The 27,835-nt window shown below is 39.5% G+C and overlaps 2 protein-coding genes across 3 annotated transcripts; both read left to right on the forward strand.

Moving 5' to 3' along the window:
* Positions 1-846: 846 nt before the first annotated feature.
* Positions 847-15,200, forward strand: lrrcc1 (leucine rich repeat and coiled-coil centrosomal protein 1). 2 transcript variants are annotated; one of them, XM_030401717.1, is made up of 19 exons: positions 847-1,221; positions 2,391-2,596; positions 2,753-2,818; positions 2,905-3,072; positions 4,212-4,378; positions 5,531-5,746; positions 6,295-6,485; positions 7,261-7,432; positions 8,749-8,897; positions 9,995-10,199; positions 10,458-10,597; positions 11,652-11,853; positions 12,447-12,632; positions 12,907-13,081; positions 13,467-13,630; positions 13,829-14,037; positions 14,137-14,274; positions 14,538-14,673; positions 14,935-15,200. In XM_030401717.1, exons 1-19 carry the CDS (start codon positions 1,178-1,180, stop codon positions 15,043-15,045), a joined length of 3,045 nt encoding a protein of 1,014 aa, XP_030257577.1. In that variant the 5' UTR covers positions 847-1,177; the 3' UTR covers positions 15,046-15,200. The 2 variants fall into 2 exon arrangements, with proteins under 2 accessions (XP_030257577.1, XP_030257578.1); XM_030401718.1 differs by lacking the exons at positions 847-1,221; positions 2,391-2,596 and having other exon boundaries at positions 2,937-3,072.
* Positions 15,201-15,800: 600 nt separating this feature from the next.
* Positions 15,801-27,174, forward strand: e2f5 (E2F transcription factor 5). Its single transcript, XM_030403936.1, has 9 exons — positions 15,801-15,897; positions 15,978-16,115; positions 17,803-17,912; positions 18,102-18,263; positions 19,264-19,372; positions 20,297-20,621; positions 24,691-24,828; positions 25,053-25,091; positions 26,130-27,174. The coding sequence occupies exons 2-9, from the start codon at positions 15,987-15,989 to the stop codon at positions 26,204-26,206; spliced, it is 1,089 nt and encodes a 362-aa protein (XP_030259796.1). The 5' UTR covers positions 15,801-15,897; positions 15,978-15,986; the 3' UTR covers positions 26,207-27,174.
* The last annotated feature ends 661 nt before the right edge of the window (positions 27,175-27,835 follow it).

Genomic DNA, 27,835 nt, shown 5'->3' on the forward strand with positions numbered 1-27,835 from the left:
TGTAAAACTTGAAATTCATACAGTTGAGTAGGCATTATGTTTTTGGTTTATCATGAGCTTAAAGATTTACTTTTGACCGTGAAAACCGCAGTTGAAAAAAACATGATCATCTCAAAGTATTAGCTTCTTCTATTTATTAAGATCATGGGATTATATTAAGTAATAGAACAACCTCTAAATGGACATTGAGCTGACATTGTTTTGTCAGCTGCTGTTATCTTAAGCCAAAACCAAACTTTGAAGCCCAACACGATGAAAGAAAAGTGCAGACAAAGTGAAGAAATTTCAACATTTCCGATTTCATGCCCTTGAGACTTCACAGTATGTAACTAATAGAAAACCTGAGATTCAATCTGGAACTGTTGAGTTAGAAAGAGGCGGGCATTCACAAGACAGTGAGGGTCTAAAGAAAGTTTGGAAGAAATCTCAGGAAGACTCACAGAGGAGGGATCCCTCTCACAGGATGGACAGATTTGCAATAGATGTTGCAATTAGAGAACAAAACAACAAAATCACATTGTAGAATTCTCCTGAACAACTGAAAAAGTTCTATTAAATAATATATTTTCATAGGCCTATGTGGGTGGAGATATACTGTGCCTAAGCTGAAGAACAGGAGCTAGATCTAGCCGGAAGCTTGGCTGTTAAAAAGTAAGCTTTTAAACTTCATGCTGGGAATTAAGTTTATAAAAACTAGCTATAAAGACTTCTCAATAAACTTTTAGTACGTGTACAAATTATTCAGAGTATTTCTAGTACACTGTCGAGTATATAATAACAATTTTACAAGTTTAACAACTTTACCTGGACAGACCGGATCTAGGAGGTGATGTTTCCCGGATGTTGCCGTTAGCGACGTCGTACAAACCGGAAGTACGATACCAGAAGCGGCTCGTTCAATTCGAAAGAGGAGAAGCCCAAAACAAAAACAAATGTTTTAGCGAGCTCAGGAACTGTGCTTTGGCCTTCGGAAAAAAAAACATACTCCACTTGTTAGGTGTTAGATTGTACATTTTAACAGTTACGAATGAATTTGCCTTGTACACTTGTTCGCTAGTAAACTTTAGCTAGGATGCTAGGTGGCTAATTCCGAGCAAGTTGTCTGCACATTTATCGTGATGTGACAGCAGTGGTGGCTGTGTTTATGTTATAAGCTTTCGACCTGCTTATCGTCGTAATGGGAGAGAAGGACCTCAGTCTCATCGACAAGAAAGTTACAAGGTAATTGTTCTTATCAAAGCTCTTTTTAAGCTCTGGTTAAGTTGATAGCCACCAAAAATATGACCCCCGATTTGATTTAAACATTCAATTGATTAAAAGTACACGATGACAAATACTTAATGATAAGTAAAACCAAATCCTTTAACATGTTAGCTAATATACCTAAGTGAAAGTACAGAAATATCATCAGCAAAATGTACTTAGACTATCAAAAGTAAACCCATTTATTTTATATAGCAAAATGGCTCCCGGCAGTGATTATAGTTTACGTCCTGTTAGGTTAGCTATGTTATTAGATTATTATTACTAACGTATTAATGTGTAAGCAGCTAGGTTGTACCTGTCAAGGGCAAACTACAGCAATATGCACTGTTTTGTATACTCTTGGGAAGTTCAGAGTTTAGATGATCATCACGTTTTTGTTGAAAGATGGTGGTATGGTATAGTATAATTTTAAATTAGTGTAAGAATCAAGTATTCTAGTCAAGTACAAGTACCACAGGACTATTCAAGCTTAGTCGAGTAAATGTACTTAGTTAAATTGCTTGTTTGACTGACTAACATTCAAAACCCCCAAATATTCTGTTTATCATAATATGGCTCAAATGAAAATAGCAAACCTTCACAACTGAAAAGTTAGAACCAGGTAGTGTTTTGCATTTTGCTTATTTTTTAATTATTATCGAAATAGTCGCTCATCTAGTTATTGCCGATCTTTTAGTTTCATCTTTTCTAAAAACACATGCTACATGCCAGGTTTTGGAACTGTAACAATATGTCGATTAGTGGATCAACAGAAAGGTTATCATTAACAATTTCAGTAAATGATTCATTAATACTTTCAGACATTAAAATCAAGCAAAAATGCCAAATATTCACTAGTTTCTTGTTTTCCCTCTCTGAGATTTATATTCATGTGAACTAAATGACAAAACAGGACATTTGAACTTGAAGATGTCAACCTCAGCTCTCAAAACTTGTGATGGACATTTTCCCAATTTCCGGGACTTTCCGTAAGATAAACAATAAATTGATTAATAGAAAAAGAAAATCCCCCAAATTGTTATATAGATTTTGATTCCAGAAGCACAATTGGGCCTCGACACAAAATGATCAAGATTCTCCTTTGATGGTGAATTTGTTGTCTCAATTTGTCAATCTCTGTTTAGTTTGCTAGATGTCCACCTGAGTCCCACTGTAACATCCCTCAATCTTCACTGCAATCACATCCCAAGGATCGAGGGCCTGACCTCAGCTTGGCACCTGCGGCACTTAGACCTTTCGTCCAATTGCATTTCAAAGATTGAGGGTCTAAGTTCCCTCACTTCCCTGAGGACATTGAATTTATCCTGTAACTTAATCACTAAGGTTGAAGGTGAGTTTTTCGTCTCCATTTTACTCGTACAATAAATGTTTCAACTTTGTGGGTGTTCTTCAGGTGATAATTCTTCATTACAGTCTTGTGTTTATGGTCACTGTTTTATGGGCTGCAAAATCACTCAGTTGTTATTGTCCCCTCCCTTCACCTCAGGACTGAATGGCCTTGTGCACCTAAAAAGATTAAACCTGTCCTACAATCAGATAAACAACCTCACTGGTGAGTTTAATATGGACTGACCAGAGTTATATTTAATGAAAATGAAAATACTAACTGTTGACTGACATGTCAATGTTGTAAATTAGGCTTGTTGTATCTTCATGGTCTGGAATACAAGCTCAAGCACGTCAGTCTCCAAGGCAACCACCTGGACAGCATCGATCACCTCCTGCAGTGCCTACTTGGATTGCAATCGTTGAAAGAGGTCATTTTGAGTCAGGATGGCAGAGACAACCCCGTGTGTAGATCAACAGGTATGGCATGATGCATTTGGAGTTTTCATTTCAATAATAATGCATTTACTTATTATTTATTTATTTACTTGTAGCACTGAACACATTTGCACACTTTGCATTTCCACATTTTTTAACACATGTAGTTCGAAATAGACTGGATAAAAGTGTGTGAATAATGTCATACAACAGCCCCGCATCAAACCTTGCATTTATGAAGCTAATAATGTTCAGTGTATGTGTTGATTCACCTTTACAACCCTTTTGGAGGCTTCGTATTTTGCTTTTCTGTCCACTGCATATAAATGAGAATAGACTGCATATTAGAAACACCTCTCAGTATAATGTAGTACAAATCAACATCAACACAAAGCAATACAAAAAATAGTATTGTAGACTGTGTTAGCTTTAGCTGTACCAAAAAAAGCAGATAATTGAGTGTTTAAAAGGATTTTATGTGTTGGACATTTAAAAAAGTGTAGTAACGGGCATTATGATTATGGGCTATAAACAGCTGGTCCCTTTCTTTTCTCTGTGTTGTTTTCGATGACTCACTCGCGAATCCAGAGGATAACTGACCAACTAACGTTTTCTTCCTCCTGTAGCGTCTGTAATGTATGCACAATGAAAATCTGAGCTAGCTACATTTGGAGCCACTTAAAAATATGACTGTGGTCTATTTATCTCTCTGTGCATGTGAGTTAATAATTGGATTGGCAGCGGTTAGATTAATGTAAAACTCTTTCCCCTGTTTTCCCTATAAGTTATGCTGTGCATCCATTATCCCTGTCTTCCTGTTCATGATTAATTTACAGCAGTAGCTGTTAAAAGCATGTGTTTAAATCCATAAGGGCATACTTGAAGCATTCTTAGAAACCCCTGCTGTCAATATGCGTGGATACACTGATATTAACTGTGCTCAGATCTCATTAAGTGAGCCACACCAATAGCCGATATGGGGATAGTACGTACAGTGGAGAGGTTATTCTCTTAGATATGTATTTTTTTTTTATTCTCTGCAACACAACCACCATAACACCTGATGTTTAATCCAGGCTGTAAGCCACTGATACTACAAAACCAAAAATTGGTGTTCATGGGCAGTCACACTGCTGTAGCCTGCTAGGGTTTAAAGTATATGTGTGTCCATCTTGCTGCAGGTTACTGGGAGATTGTTATGCAGTCCTTGCCACAGATCTCTGTTCTGGACGGAGTGGATCGGCTAGGAAGTCAATCACACCCAGGTCTAGTGAGTCCCTGTGATATCCCCGGTCTGGAGGACTATGTGGACCTCCTTCTGTCCTCGGATACTAGTCGCAATGAAGCGGTAATTTTGATGCCACACTTCCATTATAAGCCTTTTAATTATACCCTTATATTTCATTAAAATAATCATATTTCTATTTTTTAATGCAACATTTACATAACCAGGAAGTCTTTTGAGATAGATTGTCTTTTTTTGCAAGAGATACTGGCCAACATGGCAGCATAGAAGTGTTAGCAAATAGTCACAGAAGAGCTCTCACATTCATTTATAACACTTGAATAAAGCATAATAAAATAGGACATGAGAAGCATTAGAGGGGTAAGATTTACTATTGTTTATTTTTGAATGTGGCTTCCTCATAACCTCAGGTTTATTGTGTAAAATATGGGTGCCTAGTACAAAAAAATGCAAAAACAATCTCCGTCCGTCTACTATATATGTAAACTTCAGAGCCAGACTAGGGGGGGGCTAATACTGGTATTAGGAAAGTAGAATATGTCAATATCAATATTTCAATCAATACAGATACATTTTTTGCAGTGAACCCTTAAATGTGGTTATCAAAAACATCTGACAAAGATATGTAATGGAGGCAGGATATTTTACAGTTTAACAATCAACTTGATTGTCCTAAAATGAAATCAACATCACTTAAAATTTAATGATGATGAATTACCCAGAGCAGCTTTTCTCTCCTTTATTACAAACAAGTCATGCATTCAGAAGACCCCTGATAGGATTTTTTCATACTGTGTTTGGATTTATGAAATTCATACACACATGCAGGGCCTGTCCACTCAACTTCTGAAAGTGCTGACAGATGAAGGAAAGTGTTATGTTACTGGATGTGCTCAAAAGACTTAATGACTTAGGACCATCTTGCTGGGAAGTGACAGCACTAATTATTGAACCACTGTGTCCCCCTGCAATACTCTAGTTGTTGTAAAGAGCAGATTCCCACCGGCCACCGAACTGTTGGATATTATGTAAATTTGTGGATTTATACTAGGATAGTGAGAGTTGGTGAATCTGATCTCTTTCCTAATAATTCATTTCACACATCCGTTGCACCAGATGGTCTAATATCCATCTGGTTTTCTCATTAGTGAAACCAGCTGCAGTGTAGTGTAACACACCCACTGTGGGATCCCTGCTGGAAGAAAATGCTCACAGTGAAAAAGAAAAATAAACAAATAAAAGTTCCTATTGCAGGTTAAAGGCGAGGTCCTTCTCACCACACCCCGCATTGATGAGTTACTGAGCCAGTTCCGGCAGCGAATAGCCTCCGAAGCAATCACAGATCCAGTCGCACAACCGGATTGTCAGAGTGTCCAGCCAGTTTGTTCCACTGTGGCTGATCCAGCAGACCCCGTGAATGAAGAACGCATCAGGAAACTGGAGCACCAGGTGTCCCAACTCATCCAGAAGGTGCCCATTTATCACTGCTGTCAGCCATTTTCTCATTTATTAAGACATATTTGTGTAAGGTTTGGTGTAAGTGAGATAACACAAAGAGGGTATATTTTAGAAGAAATTAATAGTATTTAGCCAACACACGTAGCTTGTATAACCTATTTAAAATCTTATAAATCATATAAAAGAAAATTAATAGCAGTGTTTTTGCATTTTCATATTTAGAGCATTCTTCTTAAAGCAGATACAAGAAACTTATTTTTGTCAATTTTGGTGGCCCATGGAGGCCGTGAAACAAAGTAAACTTTGTTTTACTGCTGCACCATTACAGCAGACAGACAGACAAAGCAGCTTCTCTCCTCAGACTTTTATCCTCAGCAGGCCATAAAACATTTGGAATTTTAATTCATGATTTACAAGGTTTTTCTAATTGGTACAATTTATGTTTATCAAATACCCTTTGTTTTATTAATTGCTTCGTTTGTATTCAACCAAACATGTAGACTGTTAAATATATATTTTATCGCATCAACATTATAAGTATTTCTGCAATATTTACTCAGACCCCTGCAGGTGGCAAATCCCATACTCCGTCTGAGTTGATCGTACAGAAAGCCAAAAGGAGCATTGATCGCACATCTGACAGCGAGTGTGACAGCGGGAAAGAAAACACAAGACGCACCAGGATCCCCAAACATCGTAACCTATCGACAAGGTCGAACTCCAAGGAGACTAGGGGCCGGAGATCAGACAGGTACCTCCATATCTGTGCACAATGAAGATGTTTACTCTCTGGAGTGGAAATAATAAGTTTGTTTGTGTACTCCTTAATTTTGTTACAGCAGCTAATTGCCACCCTCACAAAGCCCGACATTGCTCAGAACTCACTGTTAATGTTTTGAAACTCAACGGTGTGAAGACATTTTCAGCTTTATTGTAGACTATAACAAAATCAGGGAGTGCACCCGTGAGGAGTGATAATCACATTCAGACACTTGCCAAAGTTAGCTGACACACAAGTGTTTGCGATGTTGTAATTGACAAAGGCTGCAGCCATAGTAATCAACTCAACATGCAGCGATGGATATTTCTATTTTGTTCATCATGCATCAACCTAATATCGTTAGGTCTCTTTCAGCTCTCGGCTGAAATGGGGTGGTACTATTTCTTCTCTGAGCGATGCGGTAAACTTTCCTCCCCTCTGTTAGAAATTACAGCTGTCATCTCGCTCCCATGATTAACGACTGTGCCTCCATGTTCTACCCCCTCATCTTACTTCATCAGCCACTGATGACATGTGCTTAGGATTCAGTAATTTAACTGAAGTAAGCTCCCCACTGTCCTCATCAGAGGCAAGGTGATATTAAAATATTAGCTCCAAATTCAATTCAAAGTTGTTCAAACTTCGCCTTCCTATACAAGTGAGGAAGCCATCTGCTTTGACCTTTAGAGAGCCTGACATTAGCTGGATGGCTGTTGATAATCAATTTTACTGCTGGTTCAATACCTGTGATTTGTTTTATGTGCAGTGATCAGGAGAATAATAAACAGAAGAGTTCTAAGTCTGCTGTGGGGCCCAGGAGAAAGGCTGACAGCACAGGGGGTAAAGACGCAGCGGGGCTAACACGAAGGGTTCCTCTGAGAGCTGCCAAGACCTCGGGTGACGTGAAAACCAAATCCACTGAGGAGGAAACCTACAGGGTACTGCAGCATTGATAGCTCACCCGCTGACTGAATGGCAGCTTCTATTTTTGTTAAATGAGTGTAATATGCAAAAAGGTTATGTCTCCACACAAGACGAGAGCAGATATTCTTTGTGTGTCTGAGACCATATCTTTGTGAAGGCATACTTTGGTTTGTATTTGTTTTTTATTTTGCACAAAGACAGAATACAAGATAACACCTGCACAAAATGAATAACTGCAAGACAACAAAATAACATTTCTCATTCAACTTTTGCTCTTTTTGGGAATCGACCCTGATTCCAAAAAGTTGGGACGCTGTGTAAAATAGCACAGAATCTGATCATGAACTAATCCAATTTGACATATACTCATTTGAAAACTGTACAAAAAATATATTTTTATTGTTTTCCCTCATCAACACGTTTTTTTGTAACTATATGCTTATTTTTAATCTATGCCAGCAGCACATATTGTGTGAGTTGGGACAGAGCATCAAAGGACTGGGAAAGTTGTCGATTGTTCAGAAATCACCTGTTTGGAACATTCCACAGGTAAACAGGTTAAGTGGTAACAGGTGATAGTATTAAAAGTCTTTAGATTAAGATGTTCCTTAATTGATCCCCCTTTGGAGAAATTAGCAGGTAGCACAGCTGACGGAAGGAACTGGGTATGAAAGGATCATCCTCAAAAGGCTCAGTCGTTCTGAAACAAGTATGAGGCGAGGTTCACCTCTTTGTGAAACACATGATTATATAAAGGATATTACTACATGGGCTCAGGAACGCTTTGTCAAACCATTGTTAGTAAACACAGTTCTTTGCAAATGATTGCATCTGTTTTTATTTGTTTTAGACAGCTCAAGTTTCTGGGCATTTTGGTCCTAGTCAGCAGTCAAAGCATATAGCATATTTCCCTTCCTTTTCATATACTTGCTACAATTCTTTTTGTATATTTAGTCAAACCTTCACCCTGGCTTGGAATATCTACTGATTTGGCATCGCACTTGCATAACACTGTCCAACTCACAATAGACAATATGAAAAATAAAGATGCAATATCGATGCAGCAAGTGTGCTATGCTTTTAGTAGGTAATGTAGCCTCAAGCCGCTTGCCTTTTCAAACTTGTATTGATCAGACCCAGAGTGACATCACTTCATACACCTCCATCTGAAGCAAAGCAAAAAAACCAAAAAACTTTATAAAATAAATATTTGATTCATGTCTATATTCTTTACAGGAACTTACTGGTACTTAAAAGAAATAGAAACAGAAATGTTCAATGTTTAATAGTTTATCTCTTTGTTTTTGTGTTTTTTTGTATGTGCACTCAGACCATTGTTGAAGAGCGTGACCAAGAAAGAGAGAGGCGTTGGAAGGCTGAGCAGGCTGTGAGGAAACTAACGGAGGATTTGAAGTGCCTGCAGACAAAGGTCAACGAGGAGAAAGACCTTCAGAGCATGGCCCTGCATACCACCGACAGGTAAGAGGAAAAACTGGTCGGACACACAAACGCACATGTCTGCGCTGCACACACCAGCTTCCACATGAATCGGTGCAATAGCTCTAAAGCAGATATCATGATGAAAGGGATAATTGAACTTGTCTCTGTGGATTTCTGTTGTCAACTGCATAATGGATTCTCATCCATTTCTACCCTCTTCATCTTTTGTATTGGCTCTCCTGAGACCAGTCTCATCCTTGAACAATGAGTTACCATCCTACCATTAAAATTCCTCACTGTCATTGTCCTGTAGCCTCTCATGAAATTAAAGCACACACTTTGGCTGCCGCACCGCAAAACCTTAAAGTATGCCTGCTGATCATCTGTGATAATAAAGATGTTTATTATAAAAGCCACTAACCTACACACCCATTCTGCTTATTTGTCTTAAATTTAAATTCCAGAGGCTCTCATTATCTATAATTAAATATTCCTATCTCTGTCTTTCCACACATGAGACCATTTAGCTGTGAGCTTCCTTCCTTCTGCACAGCACAGATAGAGTCAGGTGTAGCTATTTTGTGCACTTGTTCTTCGTACATCACAACCTGCTTAGATAAATCTGCATTATGGGTGTAATTAGAAGCCAGGTGACAAGCATATGTCAGCAGTACTACACAAGTCAGTCTTGGCTGTCACTTTCTAATGACACTGAACACTGCTGCTATTGTTGACTCACTTGCTCATCAGGAGACACATCATAGAGAAATGAGTCATTGCAAATTTGAAGGGAGAGCTGCTGTAGGTGGTTGTATAGCTCTCCAAGACTGCCCTTTAATATATAAACGTTTTTTTTCCCATTTCATCTATAATTCTATTTCCTCTCCCATGGGATATATTTTAGACTATTACATATAATGTCAGATTCTCCAATTTCCCAGGCTATCGCTTTTTTGTCAGATGCAGATAAAACACAGAGGACAATCAAGGTTATCACGTAATTGAAAGCGGTTGCCTCGACCAGTTTCCAAACAAAACTAAAATACACATTCAGGGTAAATCTCTTGCTGCTCCTGCTGCTCCTGCTGTTCCTGCTGTTCCTGCACACTGTTTTTTTATGCTTTCTCCCCATCCAGACTAAAAGAGTTGTTGCTCAAGGAGCGATCGGGGCGCTCTGAACTGCAGACTCGAGTTGAGGAGCTAGAGGGGAGGTGTCAGTCTCTGACCCAGCAGCTGGAGCAGGCCCGCAGCAGTGAAGAACAACACAAGACTGCGCTGCACAGACTGGGGGAGAGCATCTCACATGGAGAGGCACTCAGGGCTCGACAGCAGGCTGAGGAGGTAGTGTTGTTGGTTCAGTATATCTGAAAAAAATTGTATCACTGTGTACACACATAGTGTACATCCAGTCAGGTAGTTCTTATGAATTCTCAACATAGAAAGAAAAGCAAAATATAAAAAGTATCGTTCATTATTATACCATATTCGCTCCTGCAGAGTGAATAAATGGAAATAGATTAAAGATTCAGCAGACAGTGTTTTCAGCTCTTAAAGGATGTGACAGGCAGGTATAAATGGTGTCCTTCTGACCTTCCTCAGATGAAGCGGTACCAGGAGCTGGAGAACAGGGCAGCAGCTCTGAAGAGAGAGTTGGACATCCAGAGAGCTTCAGTACGTCAGTATAAAGACAAATTGCAGCAGCTGCATGAATTGCTGGCATCCAGGGAACAAGAGCACAGGTACACCTGAAACCAAAACCCCTCCTATGAGTTATCAATGCAACATTTTTTAGTTTTAGTTTTTTCACACAATACTCCCTGTATTATATTTCATTTATTTTCTTCCTTTTCTCTTCTGAAAGGTTTTAACAAGGGAAGGCTTAGTTTGCCTGACAAACATTTTTAAGCAATATTTGAATCCAAATGGGATGATACTTGTGGGGTTGTTAGGAAAAATCTGATCGGAACACAAACAACACAGCAACACATGTTGATGAAGCAGATGAGCTGAGTTTTTGATTTCGTCTCCTGTAACAAAATACCTTAAAATGCGTTTTTCTAAACTAACATTGATACTTATGTGGTCAGTTTTATATTGAATCTGTTTACATTTATTTTAAAGATGCTGTAAGAATTGTCGTTGTTTTAGCTAACTTTCTATCTATTGTGCAGTTTGCAATCCCCTCCCTCCTCTCTACACCACGGCAGCTGTAGCACTTTCCAAGCTACTGTGAGTTCTGCTCACACAGAGCAAGTACACAGGACTGTGTTTAAGCCTCTTTTATTTGGTTTAAGCCCCCAAACACTCGTGCAGACCCAGGACCCGAATGCGCTTGTGCATCTCGTGCTCTCTTCTCTCCTGTTGCCGTCCTGCTCTTGTCCTCCTCTCTTGACGCCTCACATGCCTCCTCCATCTGAGGTCCAGCACGCTACTGCATTTAGAGGGAGTGAGTGATAAGTAACTGGGTGCCAGCTCTGTAAATCACTCACCTGGCTTTGCTCTCATGGGCGCTCTCCACCTCTCTCTCCCCTGCAGGCGCGATCTGACCACGCTCACCTCCACAGCAGCTTTTATACACACATACATGGATTACTGACCAAACAATCTATAACAGTGATTAGCGTTGGAATATGGAGCTGTTTAACATTTATTTTGATAAGAAAATAATGCTTACAGCAGCTTTAAATAACAGTTGGAATTGTATGTTCTGATCCACATATTACAAAATACATCCTAAAAACCCCAATAGCTAAAATAGGTCAATTTATAATCCTTGTTTGTATTGTTTTACAGAAAACAGCTTGAGTTGCGGTTGCAGCCTGGCGGAGCAGATTTCCGCGAGGCAGTTGCAAAAGAAGTTGCAGCTGCAGAGCAGAGACACGCCCGCAGGGAGGAGGAGCTGCAGGAGAAGCTAGTAGAGGGCAGAAAACAGTACGCCGCTCTGGAGGACGAGTTCCGCATGGCACTAAGCATCGAGGCGGCTCGCTTCTCTGAGGTCTGTTACAGCATGGACACCTGCTACACAGATGGCCTGTAATCACTGATGTGGTGTCCTAAAATTTTCTCAACATCCTCTGTATAGTCCAAAAAATTATTACTGTGTCGAGTAAAAACTGAAATGATTGAACTGGAATTGAACCCAATCTAGATAGGCTTTTCTGATGGTGAAAGCTGAGATTGAATTAGGATCATCACCACGGACAAGCATGTGTGATTGCCTCAGGAAGAAAGCTATACAAAAGGATTGGATTTGAATCAATCTGTACTTTCTCGTTATGGTTACAGATTTCATTCAGCCTCCACACAAAATTTAATCCAATCTTGATTACTACCGCTGCACAATTTTCTACTTTAAGGTCTCTAAACTTTGACCGCTGAAATAGTCTGAATAAAATACAGCTGAACCCTCTCTTATGGAAACTTTTAAAAGTTTGCTTGACTTTAAATCCCCAGCTCCAGAACCATCTCTGTCAGACCTGAAATGTGACATTGATTGATAAACATGTCAAATCAGGTAATGCTTGGCCCAAAAGTCCTTCACTCCAAGACATCTCATCCACATTCCACATCCTCTCCCTGCCTCTGTAGGTGAAGGAGGCTTGTGATCACATGACAGCAGAGCTGCTAGGGCTCAAGGCGACCCTTGCCCAGTCACAGCAGAGGGAGAAGAAATCTGGCTCTCTGGTGCAGGAGCTCACAGCCATGGTCAAAGAACAGAAGAGCCGCATCTCTGAGCTCATCAAAGCCAAGAAAGACGCTGTCACTGATCTCAAGGTACAGTGCGGAAGTTAAAGAGAGCGTGACTGAAGTTTTTCTTAGCAAATAAGAATAAATTGTCTGATCAGGTATAAAATATCACATTGATATATAAGATATAATAAATAAGACCGATTCAGGGCATCAGCCTCCTAAAAAATCTTTCAGCCTGAGTCTGTAGGAAACATCTTTAAGACATCATGAATTCTGAATGCATCCAGCTGCCTTTCCATCTGTCAGCTGTGACAGATGGCCGTTGATCATTATTACTGTCCGTCTGTCCCTCCGCCAGAGCCGACTGCATTCCATGGAAGCAGAGGTGGAGCAGGATCGGCACGTCAGTCTGCAGCTTGAGTTGCTCAAGAAGGACAAGGCCCGACTGTTGTCTCAGCTCACAGCTCAGGAGTCGGTGATAGATGGCCTCCGGGCAGAAAGGAGGATCTGGGGCCAGGAGCTCGCTCAGCAAGGTGTGAGACGTCCACGTTAAAGTATATTAACAGACACTTGTACAGGTTTTCCATATTGGCTGTTTACAAATTGACTCACTCTTGGCTTAGTACCGTGTAGTCTGATGTTGTATTTAATTTGTGTCATGTAAAGTCTGCCATCTAGTGGTTATTTGAAAGAAACACACTCTTACTCACATGAGGTAACAAGGTTGTGCAGGTAAATTAGACATAGTAGACAAGAATTTCAAAATGCTTTGTATAAGGCATCGAAATGCACAAAATACACCATTTTGAAAAGCACTGACAAAATTAGATTAAGATTTAAATGAACAAGGAATCAAATGAATAAAAAATATACGTTAAAGTTGTAAGGTTTAACAGTAAGTGCTTTTCTCTTTACTAGGAGCATCTCTGGCTCAGGATCGAGGACGCCTGGAGGCTAGGATAGAGGTGCTGGGTGCTGAACTGGAGACTCAGAAGAAACAGAACGAGAGGGACTATGATGCCCTTAAAATCAAAGCCAAAATCATTGATGATCAGACAGAGACCATCCGCAAACTTAAAGAGGTAGCAAAATGCTTGTAACACCACAACTTGCTACTACTTTAACGTTCATATTTGTGCCTTTAACGCTGAGCATTGTATGTCAATTGTTGTTTATGTGCATTTGTGTATATCTATCTATCTCTCTGTCTTAATGTTAATTTTGATCTTGACGGATACTGAAACAGTTTCTCCGTCTCATCTGCCTTCCTGCTGTCTCAGGCCTTGCAGGAGCGTGATGATCAGATCCGGAGGCAGCGCGAGGAGGCAGTTCAGGGCCAGAAGAGGCTCCAGCAGCAGCAGGAGGAGGAAACCACTCGACAGACTGAGCTGAGGGAGCGGCTGGAGCATCTGAGCCTTCGCAAGGAGGAGCTCAAACAGCAGCTGGAGGACAAGGAGGCTGAGCTCGAGGACGTCAAAAGAGTTTACAGGCAAGCATGAACATGCACATAGGTCACACAGACAGAATAGAAAAATGTTTACTTGATCCAGTCAGTCTATTCAACATTGTTATGTTCTGTTTGTATTAGTGATTCCAGTAAGAAGTGGCAGGAGAAAGCTGACCTGCTCACTCGGCTGGAGAGCCAGGTGAAGCGCATGAAGGACAACTTTGATTCCAAGGAACGTTTGCTGCTGGAAGAAAGAGATAAAGCAACAGAAGCACACAAGTAGGCCACAATACCACACAAGGTCAAACATGTCTCATCAATTTAATCATATGACTCATGAAGTTCTCTTCAGTATCATGATCAACGTGAGTGATGTCGTGTTCAATACAATAATGGTTAGCTAGCTTTATGTCTGTGCTTCTTTTCTGTAGACATCTGTCCTAAAAAAATGGACGTTAGTTGTATCCAAGGCAGTTGATGGGACAACATCCTCCAAGTGCTTTACCTTAAATATGATATTGTTTTACTTGTCTGTCTTGCAGAGCTGCAGTAGAGAAGTTGCGTTGCGTGGATGATGCTTTTCGTCGTCAGCTTGAGTCCGGCCAGGCTGCACATCAAGCTGAGCTGCTTCGACTGGCGAATGAAAAGCAGAAACAGATTGAACAAGCCAATCATAAGGTAAAATCAAGGCATTTAGCAGTATTCATCCCATTTTGGATGGACAGTTGTTTTGTGTGACTGGTCATGTGTGACTAATATGAACAAAAGCCAAATCTAGCCCTTACTCTAAAATGAATACCATGAAGTCTCTTAGCATTTTGGTTCTTAGCATTTCACCCAACAAGGCTTATGAGAACTTTATAATGAACGTTATAAATGTTATAACGTTTTATAATGAAGTGTTTCTGTAGCTGAGGCTGTCTCTGTGTGTGTCTACAGGTATTTGAAGTGGAGGAGGAGATGCGTCAACTCCTAGAGGAGATGGAAACTAACAAGAGAATCACTGAAGAGAAAATGAAGCGTCTCACAAGTGTATTAAAAGACTTTTAACACATGAAATATGTCTTCTTTGCAGCCACATCAATATATACATTTCACCACAAGAGGATTAGTTTTTCTAAATATCAATCAAGTTGTTTCTGTTTTTATGTTAAGTTATTGTATTTATTTTATCATGATTTTTCCAATAAATTCTCTCAAGCATGTTTTTGTCGTTTTCTTTTTTGACAGACTATAATGTTGCGTTTGGTGTACCTTACTTAAGTATTTCTATTTCCTTAATACTTCCACTCCACTACATTTTGGGTGCAAATATGATTTATTATATATTTTTTTATTACATTTATTTAATCATTTTTAGTAAATGGTTAAATTGCTGATTGCATGTTGCATCAGAGCTAATTTTTCAAGCTTATTATTTATTTTACTGGGTAACGGTCAACCCATAGTATACGGGATTTACTTGTATTTTTGGCACTTGCCAGAAAGTAACTTTGACCTTTAGGATTATAACTCAATTACCAGTCACATGAGCTACTTTCACCAGGGTAATATTTCAACATAAAATCTTAACTTTTACTCCCTTTTTAAAACACTGGTTTGTAGCGTAAGTAAGTGATTGTAAGTCAGACTCATTATCTCATCAAAACTGTAACCCTTCACTTCTCTATGTTGTTTTTTTAATTTCTTTTTCAGCGTCCATACAGTGAGTGTGTATACCTGTCTGTACGGTTGAAAAAAGGGGGGCGGGGTCAAATCCGGGTTGACGGGGGGGGGGGGTTCGCTGACAGGGAGGGCACGAGCGGCGCAAGAGTTGCCATGGCAACGGTAACCTAACGTAACGTCCGTTGATTTAAAAACCGTGAAGGTGCTGCCGTCGTCCCGCTGAGGTAACAACAGACGGTATGTGGACGGACAGAAATGTTTCTTATTTGTAGTTAAACACAGGCGGCTGATTGAAAGTAAGCTGGGCTCTCGTTTAGAGAAAGAAGATGGAGTTTGAGACGACGGAGACTGTTCGCTCGACACCGAGCCGCCACGAGAAAAGTTTGGGGCTCCTCACGATGAAGTTTGTCAGTCTGCTTCAAGACGCGAAGGATGGCGTCCTTGATTTGAAAGTGGTCAGTGAAACGGCGGTTGCAGGTTCAGTTTTGGTGTGTGTGGGTTGTTTTCAGGGGGAATGGACCGGTGCCACCTTCCAGAGGCAGTTTGTGAACAAAGGGGTGTCCGTCACATATGGAGCCGGTCAGGTGCATTGATTTGCTTAACAGGTGGACTAGCTAGCCGCCATTAGCCTACCCAGTTCTCGTCGTCTGTGTTCAGTAACACTCACTTGAAGGGCAGTAAAAATGTTAAACACAGAGGGTGTGTCTGGCTACTAGTTCTAAAAGATTAAAAGTTTTTAATAGCATTAAATCAGCTTATACCGTACATAAGAAGTGAGGCTAGGGGTCCCATTAATGCTATTTCCTTCCTCACACTGACAAAACAAACCTAAAGTCATGAGGCAGTCCCATTTAAGTCTACTGTAACCGACTTTTTGCACACCTAGGCTACATGATGGTTCCTGTTTTGAAATCACCCTCGCAGAATTAACTGAAACAAATTAGAGTGAAATTCAATAGCTAATTTTGAATGCAGACTCCCTTGAAACCTTTCAATGACCTATGGCGATCCCAAAAGAAGGCATTAGGAGGCAGCCACTACACCACAACAGTCTGCCTGTCTAGGATAAACTAGAGCGGTAGAACTATTAAGTAATTTACACGGGCAAAAAGAGCAACGAGTTAGAGGAATTTCTTTAAAATGTCATTTTAATTTTGTGGAGCAAAAGCATAACGTTAGATTTTTTCAACAGTTCTATTGTGGTAATGTTTTTTGACCTAGCAGTTTTTCTTGTGAGACCCCAGGGATGTCCTAATCCATCAGTAGGAGCCTAATTGCAGCACCATCTTTTTTAAAGTCATCCAGGTGTTTTTTGTTTTTGTTTTTGTTTTTGTTTTTTATTTAAAGAAAACGCATAACAATTTTCACATTCCAGCTTTTCCAAATGTAATACGGTTGGTGAAATCTGTTATATTATGGTAAACTGAATATCTCTGGATTGTGGACCGTTGATTGGACAAATCAAGACATTTAACGAAGTTTGGTTGGATTCTAAGAGACTGGGTTTAACATTTTTCAGTTTTATAATGATTTATACACTTAACAATGGATTGAGAAAATTACCAAGGATTAATATTAATGAAAATGTTAGTTGTGTGATTTTTTTTTTTTTTCCTTTGAAAGTCTATTTCCTGCTACCAGCCAGTACTAAGCTCTAGAAATTGATAGTTGATCTTGTAATTTTAAACTCCTTCCCCTCAAATATTATGATTGTGTTAGACTTCTTGTACCATCCATGTAGCTGCCCTCAGTGTCTCTTTGCCAAACCTCCCCTGAAGTGTCCTCCTCAAATCTGCCTCATATTCATCACAATGATGGGTAGTTTTCCCTCTCTTCTCGCGCGCCAAAGCTGGGTAATGTTTACACAGCAGGCTCCTTAGACCCTTTCCCTCCTCCTTCTTCCTCCTCTGCTATTGTATAACTGTCCTCTTCTGCCAAGGGGTTGTGTTTGCTGTTTGTTCAGCTTAATTTGCCATATCCTTATGTGTTGGCTTTGCCCGAGTCTCTTTTTTCACCTCAAGATGTGTTTGCCACAGAAATGTCTAGTTTCATGTTGATGCCTGGTGTAAGTGTCTGAGGTATCTTGTTGATAAGGGGTCATATTAAGCTGCCCCTAATGAAAATGTATGTCTGAATTAACAGGCTGCAGACAGCTTGGCAGTGAAACAGAAGAGAAGGATATATGACATCACCAATGTACTAGAAGGAGTGGGGTTGATCGAGAAGAAAAACAAGAACATAATCCAGTGGAGGTTTGAACGTTTTTATCTAATATTCACATTTGAGAAACGGTGAAGTGCTGTCTACATTTTTAAATGACTTAATTATTTTTGAACTTTTAAATGGTATGGGTGTTTTTCAAAAAACAAGCAAAACATCACAAATATATGATTTGTATATTCAACTTGCACTTTCTTATCTGTTATCTTCCGTGTGTCCAGGGGAGAAAACTCAGGCAGCCAAACTCAGGAGGTGGTGGAGCAGGTAAAGGCTTTGAAGGCACAAATCTCTGAGCTGGAGGCCCAAGAGAAAGAGCTGGACAACCAGAAGTCATGGCTGGAGGAGAACATCAAACACCTAAACCACGATCCCATCACCAGTGCATATCCTTTAATGGCAGTCTGACCTTTTTCTTTTTTTCTTTGGACTGTCGCAGTAAATCTGACAATTCCAGCTGCATTAAACAACTTAAACAAATCATCCACACAATGTTAGGTTATAATTTGCTCACTATGGCCTATAAAAAAAGTGATTAATGTAAACTGCCACAAACTGTTACATAGAGCCCCTTTATGGTCCCTGTAATAAGTCTTTTTTTAACATGAAATGAAGCCCTTTTAAGTCCATATAAGATGCTGTTGATATTACCATTGACTAGACTAACCCTAAATGTCAATTTTAGCATGATAAAGGCATATTGTGAATAAGAAGATGTTTATAAGCACTTATGAAAACGTTTATTAATGTTTTTTGCAGCTACTTGGACTATAGTGAGATGAATGCATTATTAACATTACTTTTTTTTTTTTTTTACATTAATTTTGCTCTTAACATTTCTTTTTTTAAGATGTCAAGCTAAGGGGCTCAGGCTGGAATCGATCCCCAACCTTATTAGGTTGTAAGCATTTTATAGGGACTTATTATAATGCTTATTACAAGGACCTGAAATAGAAAGCTTTACCCAATGGGGCAAGTTAAATGTCGACACATCTCCATTCTGAAAAAAGCAACGTACTGTTGGAGTGAACATATGAAGAGTTGAAAATATTTATGGGTGAGGCTTTGCTTCAGATTTCATTATAGTGAAATATCCGTCAGTGTGCTTGGTATTCTGCATTCTTTTTGTGTCTCTCTGCAGTTTGTAATTCTACCCCTCTTGGTATCCCATCTATTCATTTGAGAGGATAAATCCCTACTTGGTTCTTATTGAACAGAGAAAACGCTTCAAAGGGAGGATTATGACTATAATTGCTATTGTCAGTTGTAAAATCACAGCCAGGCTAATCCTTGCACAATGCCCACAGTCTGGTGTTTCCAGTTTATTGTCTCCATGTTCCTCCTACAAGAAATCCCATTCCTGTTTCCTTAACACAACCTCTCCACGTATAAATTTGTGACTCATGAAGACATCTGCAATGCCTTCAGTGGAGACACTCTTCTTGCTGTAATGGCTCCTGCTGGGACTCAGCTGGAGGTAGCGCTACCTGAAATGGTTTGTCACACAAGCTTTTTTTTATTGATTGGGATACCTGGAATATTTTTTGCAATATGTTAATGATTATAGTCACTAGAAAGAAGGAAATTCACCACTTCATGTATTCCTTGTGTCCGATGGTAAACAACATGTAGCCTGTTTATAAAAGAAGGCTAATGTGATAATTTGTTTCTTGAGGCATATGAATTCTAACTGGAAATGGAAAACAATCTTGCTGGACACTTATTAACATATTGTCATTAACTGACACATAACCTTGTGTAGCAGTCCAATATAATGATTACGGAGATAGCTTTCAAACTTACTTTACTTGCCAAGTTCAGCTCTATGTACCGCCTGCTTATGATCTCCTAAGTTAGAAACCTACAGCCACTTGGGTGCAGCAGAAACAACACTTTACACCTTTTCTGTTGACATGGCACGTAAAACATTGCCATTCAAACATCCAGCAGATTCGGAGTAACCTAGTATTCATTTGAGATAATATTTCTGGCCAGCAGATATAAATCCAGTATTAACTCTCTGTTTATTGTCCTCTGGACCACTACTGATTGAAATAACTAGCTCTTTAGCTGCTACATGCTCCAGTATGTTAACCAGCTAGTCTATAGTATTTCTGCTGTTTGATGCAGAGGAGGAAGTGCAGCTGTTTTTTTTAGAGCTTTTTCATTGGAAAAATATATCTACTGCAACTGGAAATAATGCTGAGAGCATGACAGTGAATCAAGACTTCAGAGCTGCAGGCTGTAAAATCAAAGATCACAAATTAGCTGAATGATGCTAAAAGATTCCATAGCAATCGGGAAAACTACAAGCAGCTGCTTTCACATACAAGTAGTAACCAGATCAATTGTGTATATGAAAATACTGAATGCAGCGGAGTAATGCCAATAAACATGTCACCACACTGATGCTCCTCAGGGCCAGAGTGGTCAGAAGAAATACCAGGTGAACCTACGTAGCGACTCGGCGCCCATCCAGGTCATGCTCATCAACAGAGATTCAGACTCCACAATACCTGTGGTCTTCTCTGTGCCACCCACTGACGACATCTGTCAAGTGCCAACTCCACCCAGCACCCCTGCAAGCCTTCAGAGGTTTCCTCTCTCAACGTCCTTGTACTCAACCTCAAACACCACCTCCTCCTACTGCAGCCAGGACTCTCTCTGCTCAGACCACCAGATGGTGCTACCAGAACGTGATGATGTGCTGACTCCATCTTCCACCCCTTCTGACATACATATGGGTAAGGAACGGGAGGACCTGAGACCCACCATGTGCATTGTTACTGACTTCTAATGGCTTCCCTTAGACTGCAATGAATAACATATAGAAGATAAAAGTTTAGCTTGACACTCTGTAATTTCAATATTTTGTGTCCGAGACAAATGTTATGCCAACAGGAGAAGCTTTAAACATCATACCAGAAATAAATGAATAAGGCCAACTTCAATAGCTAAGAGAACTTGCAGAATAATGTTGATTGGAAGAAATAAAGTTAATCAATAGTGAAATAAAAAATACAAAATCAGCCCTCACAAGAAACCAATCCTTTACAAAGTGAATAAATTGTGGCCTAAACAGAAAAGCTAGCTTTACCAGAGAAAATTTTCACACTGGGGCAGTTTCTGTTTTAATTACGCAAATTCTCCATGATCCAGCTGAAGTAACATCCTCCACCCCATGAGTCAGCAATGGCATTACTCCCACTTGGTTCTGACAATAATCACTTTTGGTTTCGTGTCATGTCATAAAAACTGACCGCTCCCTCCTATCCTCTTGCATCTAGTAAGATAAGAAAAACCTACACCTTCATCACTCTGGTTGGTTCCTTGCGGTATGTGACCTCATGAAATTTCCATTATAAAGCCTCACCTTACTTTATCCCAAGCAGTGAACACCTTGGTGAGAGTGCAGAACCATTATTGTGTGTTATAGCAAAATTCGGGAGAAAAAACAAATAGTGCGGGCATGGATGGTAAACATAACCTGCACACGTTAATTATACCAAGACCCTCATACAGTAAATCGTGATGACGAACATAAAACGACCCTGGGAAAGAATCATGTGAATACTGGTTGATTTGTTGCTTTAAAAAGTTTGCCTTCTACCAGCTGATCTCAGCTTGTCCTGACAAGAACACTTGTGCCAGTCATAATGGCTTACCCATCTCACACAAGTTAAACTCTCGGCAAGTTAACCACCACAAAACGGTTGTCTGTGCCACAACAAAGAAACTAGAGATGCCACGCTGTAGAAAATGGTCATTGTTAAAAATTAAGCTAAAGCATGCAAAGGTGTAGATGTGCAAGATAAAGCAAGATTGAAAACAAGATACTATATGGATACAAAAGCTATAGACAAACTTGACAAATGCCAAGACATTAAAAATAGTACTTTGCAAACCCACTGTTTTGGGTGCCTAAAATTCTTCCTTTCATTGATATTGAAATGCAAAACATCGAAGGAAATTATACTGGCAGGTTTCAACCTATCCTTTCATAAATTGTTTCCTAACTCAACCTTAATTTGTAAATGTTCTGTCTAATTTCTTCTGCAAGAAATGCTCTAGTTCAGCAGCACAGAAACAAGATTTGTAGAAATTTTCACAACAGAGAGCAACAACATCACTATAATTTCCTGGTAAAGCACTTGTGATTTGATTGCAGCATGTTTACATTACAACAGTAGGTTTGATTGTAAAGAAACATTTGTGGATGGAGGCCCAAAACAAGTGAACTATTATCTAGTGCATAGATGGAGAAATGAGAAAGCAGATTCGCTGTCATTTTGATGTGGAATATACATCTTGTATGTGTATCGCATATGTCACCCTGTATTAACTAAGTTCAGCAACCCAGCCAGCATGACTGCATTTGCATCTGTTCATGCATCATGTCATGGGAAAAGACTCAATCTCATGAGTGGGAAGCTTTTAATATGTTTGAAAGGCAAACAGCTTCCTCATCTGATCTAGGTTTTAGCGCAAAGGATGATTCACTGCTGTAATAAGTGTATAAAAATAGATACAACTGGGTAGTATGGTTCAACATTGTCAAAGTGAAACTCAGTCAGACCTTCCAGTCAGAAAAAAGAGGAATTAACACAATAGCACCACAGTAGACATTTTTACTTTTATACAACACAGTGTTTGGAACAAACATAGTGTTTAGTGTTCTTTACCTTGAGAAAGAGCCAGATTAAAATAATTTGGATTTACAAGGGATTATGTGTGGGTTTGTTTTATGGCCATGCACAATTGCTGTGTCTCAATTCAGGGTCTGCATCCTTCGAAGGCCCCGGCCTTTGCAGTCCTCGAAGGTGAGTCCTTCGTGGAGAGATCTTGTTAACCGCGTCAACCGTTGTTAAATGGGACGGTCTAGCCTTTGGAGCATTTCCTGGTTGCGTCACCAGATGTTTTACAATTGCATCTGCCGCCCAGGGAAAGCCGCGAAAGTGACCATCTACGCCATGCGGTTTCGCCATTTTCTCTCTTTCTTCTTTTTCGGACGCACAAAGGATTTTGGATTTGTGATGCCACGAAGGATAGTAGCAGTGCATCCTCCAAAAAGAGGGAAAAGAAGGCTGCATTTGTGGGCTGCATTTGAAGAAGCCTTTAAATTGGGACAGCCTTTCACACAGCGTTGTGACATAACTGGCCTTTAAATGCAGCCTCCGAAGGATGCAGACCCTGAATTGAGACACAGCAAATGATGTAATTTTACAGCACACACAGACCATCCAACGTCCAGCCCCACGCACCTTGTCACACACATGCAGCATGAATTAGTTCTGGCATTAGCAATTTATGCTAAGCTAAGCTAACCAGTTGCTGGCTGCTTCTTAATTAGTCAACTGAGATATTAATCCTCTTATCTAACTTTTTGGAAGAAAGTTAATAAGTGCATTTCCCCAATATGTCTATCTTCCAAGGCAGCTGTGATCATGAGATCACATGATCATGTAATCTTGCGAATCCATCTTGTCATGGTTCAACCTATGGGCTTGTGGTTGAACCAGTCAGCCTTCAAATAAGAAACTACTGGCAACTATGTATAATTTAGAATGATAACCAGCGAGAGAAGCAGTGAGTGTTTGAAAACATCATGTCTCAAGAGCTTAGCATGGTGCTTCAGTTATCTCAGAACTGGAGAGTATATTTCATAAAAAGCGAACTGCCCAGAAAGGTTTTCACAATGGAAAAGATGTTTTCACTCCCCTTTCAGCTGGCTTTAGTAAGGGCATGGACATGCTATATGCAGATAAAAGGTGTGAAAATCACCTGCTGAGATGAAATCTGCATCAAGGTTTAGCAAAGTTGAACTCCACGCAAAGCCTAGACGTGTATTTGATCACTTGATTCTCATATTTTGCACATGTGTGACTATTCCCTAAGATTATGATTTACTAACTGGTTCTGCTGGTGGTAGTAATCTTCTACTGTGATCTGATTGGTTGAAGTTAGCAGGTGATAAACAGAGTCTGTCACTTGTTAATATTCTTCAGAAGTGCCTGCCCTTTTTCAATCAGTTTCTAGTGGTGCCTTTCCAGATGGTTCTGTTTAACAAATCAGCTGACATATCATGTTAAAAATGTCTAACTCCCTTCTGGTCGTCAGCAGACACTTGGAATTTTCCTGTGGAGTGTGTCAGTGCTGAGGGCTGTCCAGTCCACAATTCATCGTACACAAGGGGCCTCAAGTGGACTTTTGTGAACTTAAAGAGTCTGCTTAGAGTGCAGACTTCATCAGATTTTGTTGGAAAATTACCAACAAGATAATACAGGCCTTTTCTATTTTTTAAGGCATTTACTTTTTTAATTTTAATTGTTAGGCTTGATGTAGTAAGATGTGATATTTGAAGTGCAGAATATGGATAGGTTGTATAACTTGGATTTTTTTAAGATTCTGATTCAGATTTTTTTTCACACATCAGTCATAAGTTGCTAGTGCCCTGTTGGGAACTGTCTGGAAAAACACTTTGAATTGAGTTAAAGCATCAGGAATTGCATTCATCTCCATGGGAACACAAGTCTCAAGTCCTGTTTTATAGTGCTGCTCAGCACCCTTGTCACGGTACATTATGGATTATAAAAGTCTGTGAGTTGGTCTGCAGCTCTGGAGGGTGCACACTTGGATTGAGCCCCTCTTTAGGTACTTTGTTGTTTTATTCCGACACAGCTGATTGAGGTTGTCTTTTTCTCTAAAAAGGCCAGATAATTGCACCCTGTAAAGTTACCAGTTTAATTTCCTTAAGGCGGGCTTACTGAATACCTAAGGCTAAGTATTCTTGTTTTACTTTCCTCACTCTTGCAGGTTGTCACAGTCAGTCAGCAGCAGTGTTGGAGCAGCAGCAGATGGACCTGGAGGGCCCAGAGTTCCAGTCTGTACTGGACATGAGCAGCCTGCTGAAGCTCAGCTCTGCTGGAGACCACATGAAGGACGACAGAGAGGGTAAGGCACAGGGATCTGAACACAGTTTATTCTGTTTAAGCTTGGGGGCAATTTAATTATTCACATTCATATTAGTTGGTTCTGTAAAGGCTCTGAGATCTAATCTTGCTTTTATGAAGTTTTGATCCCAAGTTTTACTACTTAGTTAGAGAAAATGGCTGAATGAAATGATTTGAAGTTTACTTCACTGAATTATAAACATGTTGTGTTAAATTCTCTTGTAGGAACTGTTGACCTGATTGATGAGCTAATGTCCACTGATGGTAAGTGTCTGAAAACCTTTCTTTAACTGGTAATAAACATATTTTCTGCCTCAACACATCATTATGAAGTAAATGTTGATTACACATTGTAATGGATGTATAATTTTGAAACCACTGGCATTTGCATCGGTTCTCTATAAACATCACTATCCGTAGACAATTTTTTCTGACACCGGACATGCAATCACCAAAGAAAAAGGAAGGTTAACTGACAGTCCCGTTCTATTACAGACCAAATGATTAAAGAAACTCGTTATTTTGTGCTGTGTTGTTGTTGTTATTGGCAGTATTGTAAATTATCCAGTTGTCTTTGCATCAGCAGCATCAACAATAATACCATTTGGAAATGCTCAAAAGGAAAAGTTTTCTGTTGGGAGTTTAACCTAATTCATAAATGAGAAAACTGTGGCCACAAATGTTTGCAGTCAGTTTATTTATAAGATAATCGATTGGTAGTCCATAGCCATGCTAGCCAAATGGCGCTTTGAGCTGAATGCAGCATCATAACATGTGGATGTTTTGCAGATATAATGTTGACTATATTCAACATCTTAATGTAGCCTGTTAGCATACTTACATTTGGCTATTATCACTCATCATAAAGCAAAGCTGAGGATACTCTGACTCACGTGATGTAAACTTTAGGTATAAACCTATTTTAGGTTCCAGTCCCCTCGTCCTTCCACTTTTTCTGTGCCACCGTTCTGAAAATCCTCACCAATACAGAAAACAATAACAACAACCTCTGAGCTAGCAAATGCTAACAACATGAACTTGGATAAGCCAGCACCTATGACCTTTTTCTTTTGTGGGGATTTTGCCATTTTAATGCCCGGACTTGCCCCCCCACATGTGAAGTTCCCGGCAGCACTGTGTTTTTGTGCCCTATACCAGAATGATAATTGGTGCAGCCTGACCTTTTTCCAGAGCACTGACACAATGCTGATTAAGTCAGCTTTAATCTACCTATCCACAATCTGCATTTGTATTCATATTTTACAGTATATTTCTTGTTAATGCTCCTCTCTCCTCATTCAGGTATTGACTACAGCTTCAACCTGGACGACAACGAGGGAGTGTGTGACCTGTTTGATGTGCAGATCCTAAATTACTGAGTGCTAACAGCACCTCTGCTGTTTGGTTATACAAGCTTGGGGAGGACTTTTTCAATTTAAAGATTGCACAGCTGGGACTTAAATGTATTGTTATCAGGAAATCCTTTACACACATTAGACTTGACCACTATCTGCCAGATGACTTGTTTGTTATCCTGGCCCTTTGCCTCAGCCAACACAAAACTAAGTGCCTGAATTAGTTTACAATAACTTGATGATGATTTACTGGATACATATTTACAACATTCCAGAGAAATGGGGTGTGAAAGTAAGCCAGGACAAGCCCTTAAAATCTCCTACTGACATTTTGCATGTACGTATCTCTGTATTTTTACACATCCAGTGGAAGAACAACTGGTTTTACTTAGTGTATGATCAGTTAAGATTGCAACAGTGTTTTCTCCAGCTGACTTACAGTATTGGCCTCTTTCTATCATTCGATACAGGGTTGATGATCTAGTTCAGGGTATACAAGTAATTGTCTTTACATTGAAAGCATATTGTGTAACATAACAAACTCCATAGTTATATTTCATACAAAGGCATATTGTATTTAATGAGTGAATTTTTTGGTTGCGTTCTGTGACCTTGTTCTTGTGTGAAAATGCCAGAAAGTTTTCTTTTCTAAATTATTGAGACACTGCCGTTTTAGGCCTCTTGAGTTTTTGTTTTTAAAAAAAGTCTTAAGTACAGTTATGTGTATTGAATAATTAATATTTTTTACTTAATTTAAAAAATAATTCTTGGTTCAAGTTTGTTGAAACTGAAGCTGTTTGACTGCCTTAATCGTCATTTAAAAAGTGAATTGGCCATATTTTTGATCTGACATATCAGATGTTAAGAGCCTTGAGTGGAATTTTTGTACATTTATAGTTTTATTTGATTACAAGAAGTCATGTCTTTTGTTACAATTTGTTGTTTATTTACACATTTTTTAAATGTTTTTCAATAAATGGACATAATCTTGATTTACAAACTTTTCTTTTCCCACAAGTTTGACTTGAAAATATGAAATGAAACAAACAAAACAAATTACTTGAACATGTACTGTACTTGAGAGGAGTTGACAAGGTTGTCTTAAACAATACAGAGGGCTTTGTTAATGACACATCAGCTCAAAGTTGAATCTCCAGATTGAAACAGTTTTTTTGGGGGTTTTTTTTTTTGTTCTTTGGCTTAGTAAAATGTGTTGCTCCATTGACAGATGGCAAACCTCAAATGGTTTCCACATGGGACCGTATACGTGCCAGAGCATGACCTGCCACATCACCTAAACCACTTGATTTTTACCAGCTGTGCTGCAGGAAGAAAAGATATTCAAATTAAACAGTTTTCTTCTAATCAATGCGGAAGTGCTGGAAGTCAGGCAGGCGGTGAACGGTCAAATGTGTTTACATATTGTCTGAGAGATTAATGACCTGTCAAACCACAGCAAACATGTGCCTAAAAGGAAGAATACCATCAGAAATGCTAAATATTCAAACTATTTACTGCTGTGTTTATGTCTTCTTTACAATTGGAGACGATGTTTTTACCGGCTGACGATTGCTCCTGTGTCATTGACCCCTGACCTTTTATTCACCCAATCATGCAATGAATTTGCTTTATTCAGTTCCTCAATATCAGATA

Source organism: Sparus aurata, chromosome 21, assembly GCF_900880675.1.
Source record: "Sparus aurata chromosome 21, fSpaAur1.1, whole genome shotgun sequence".
Lineage (NCBI taxonomy): Eukaryota > Metazoa > Chordata > Actinopteri > Spariformes > Sparidae > Sparus > Sparus aurata.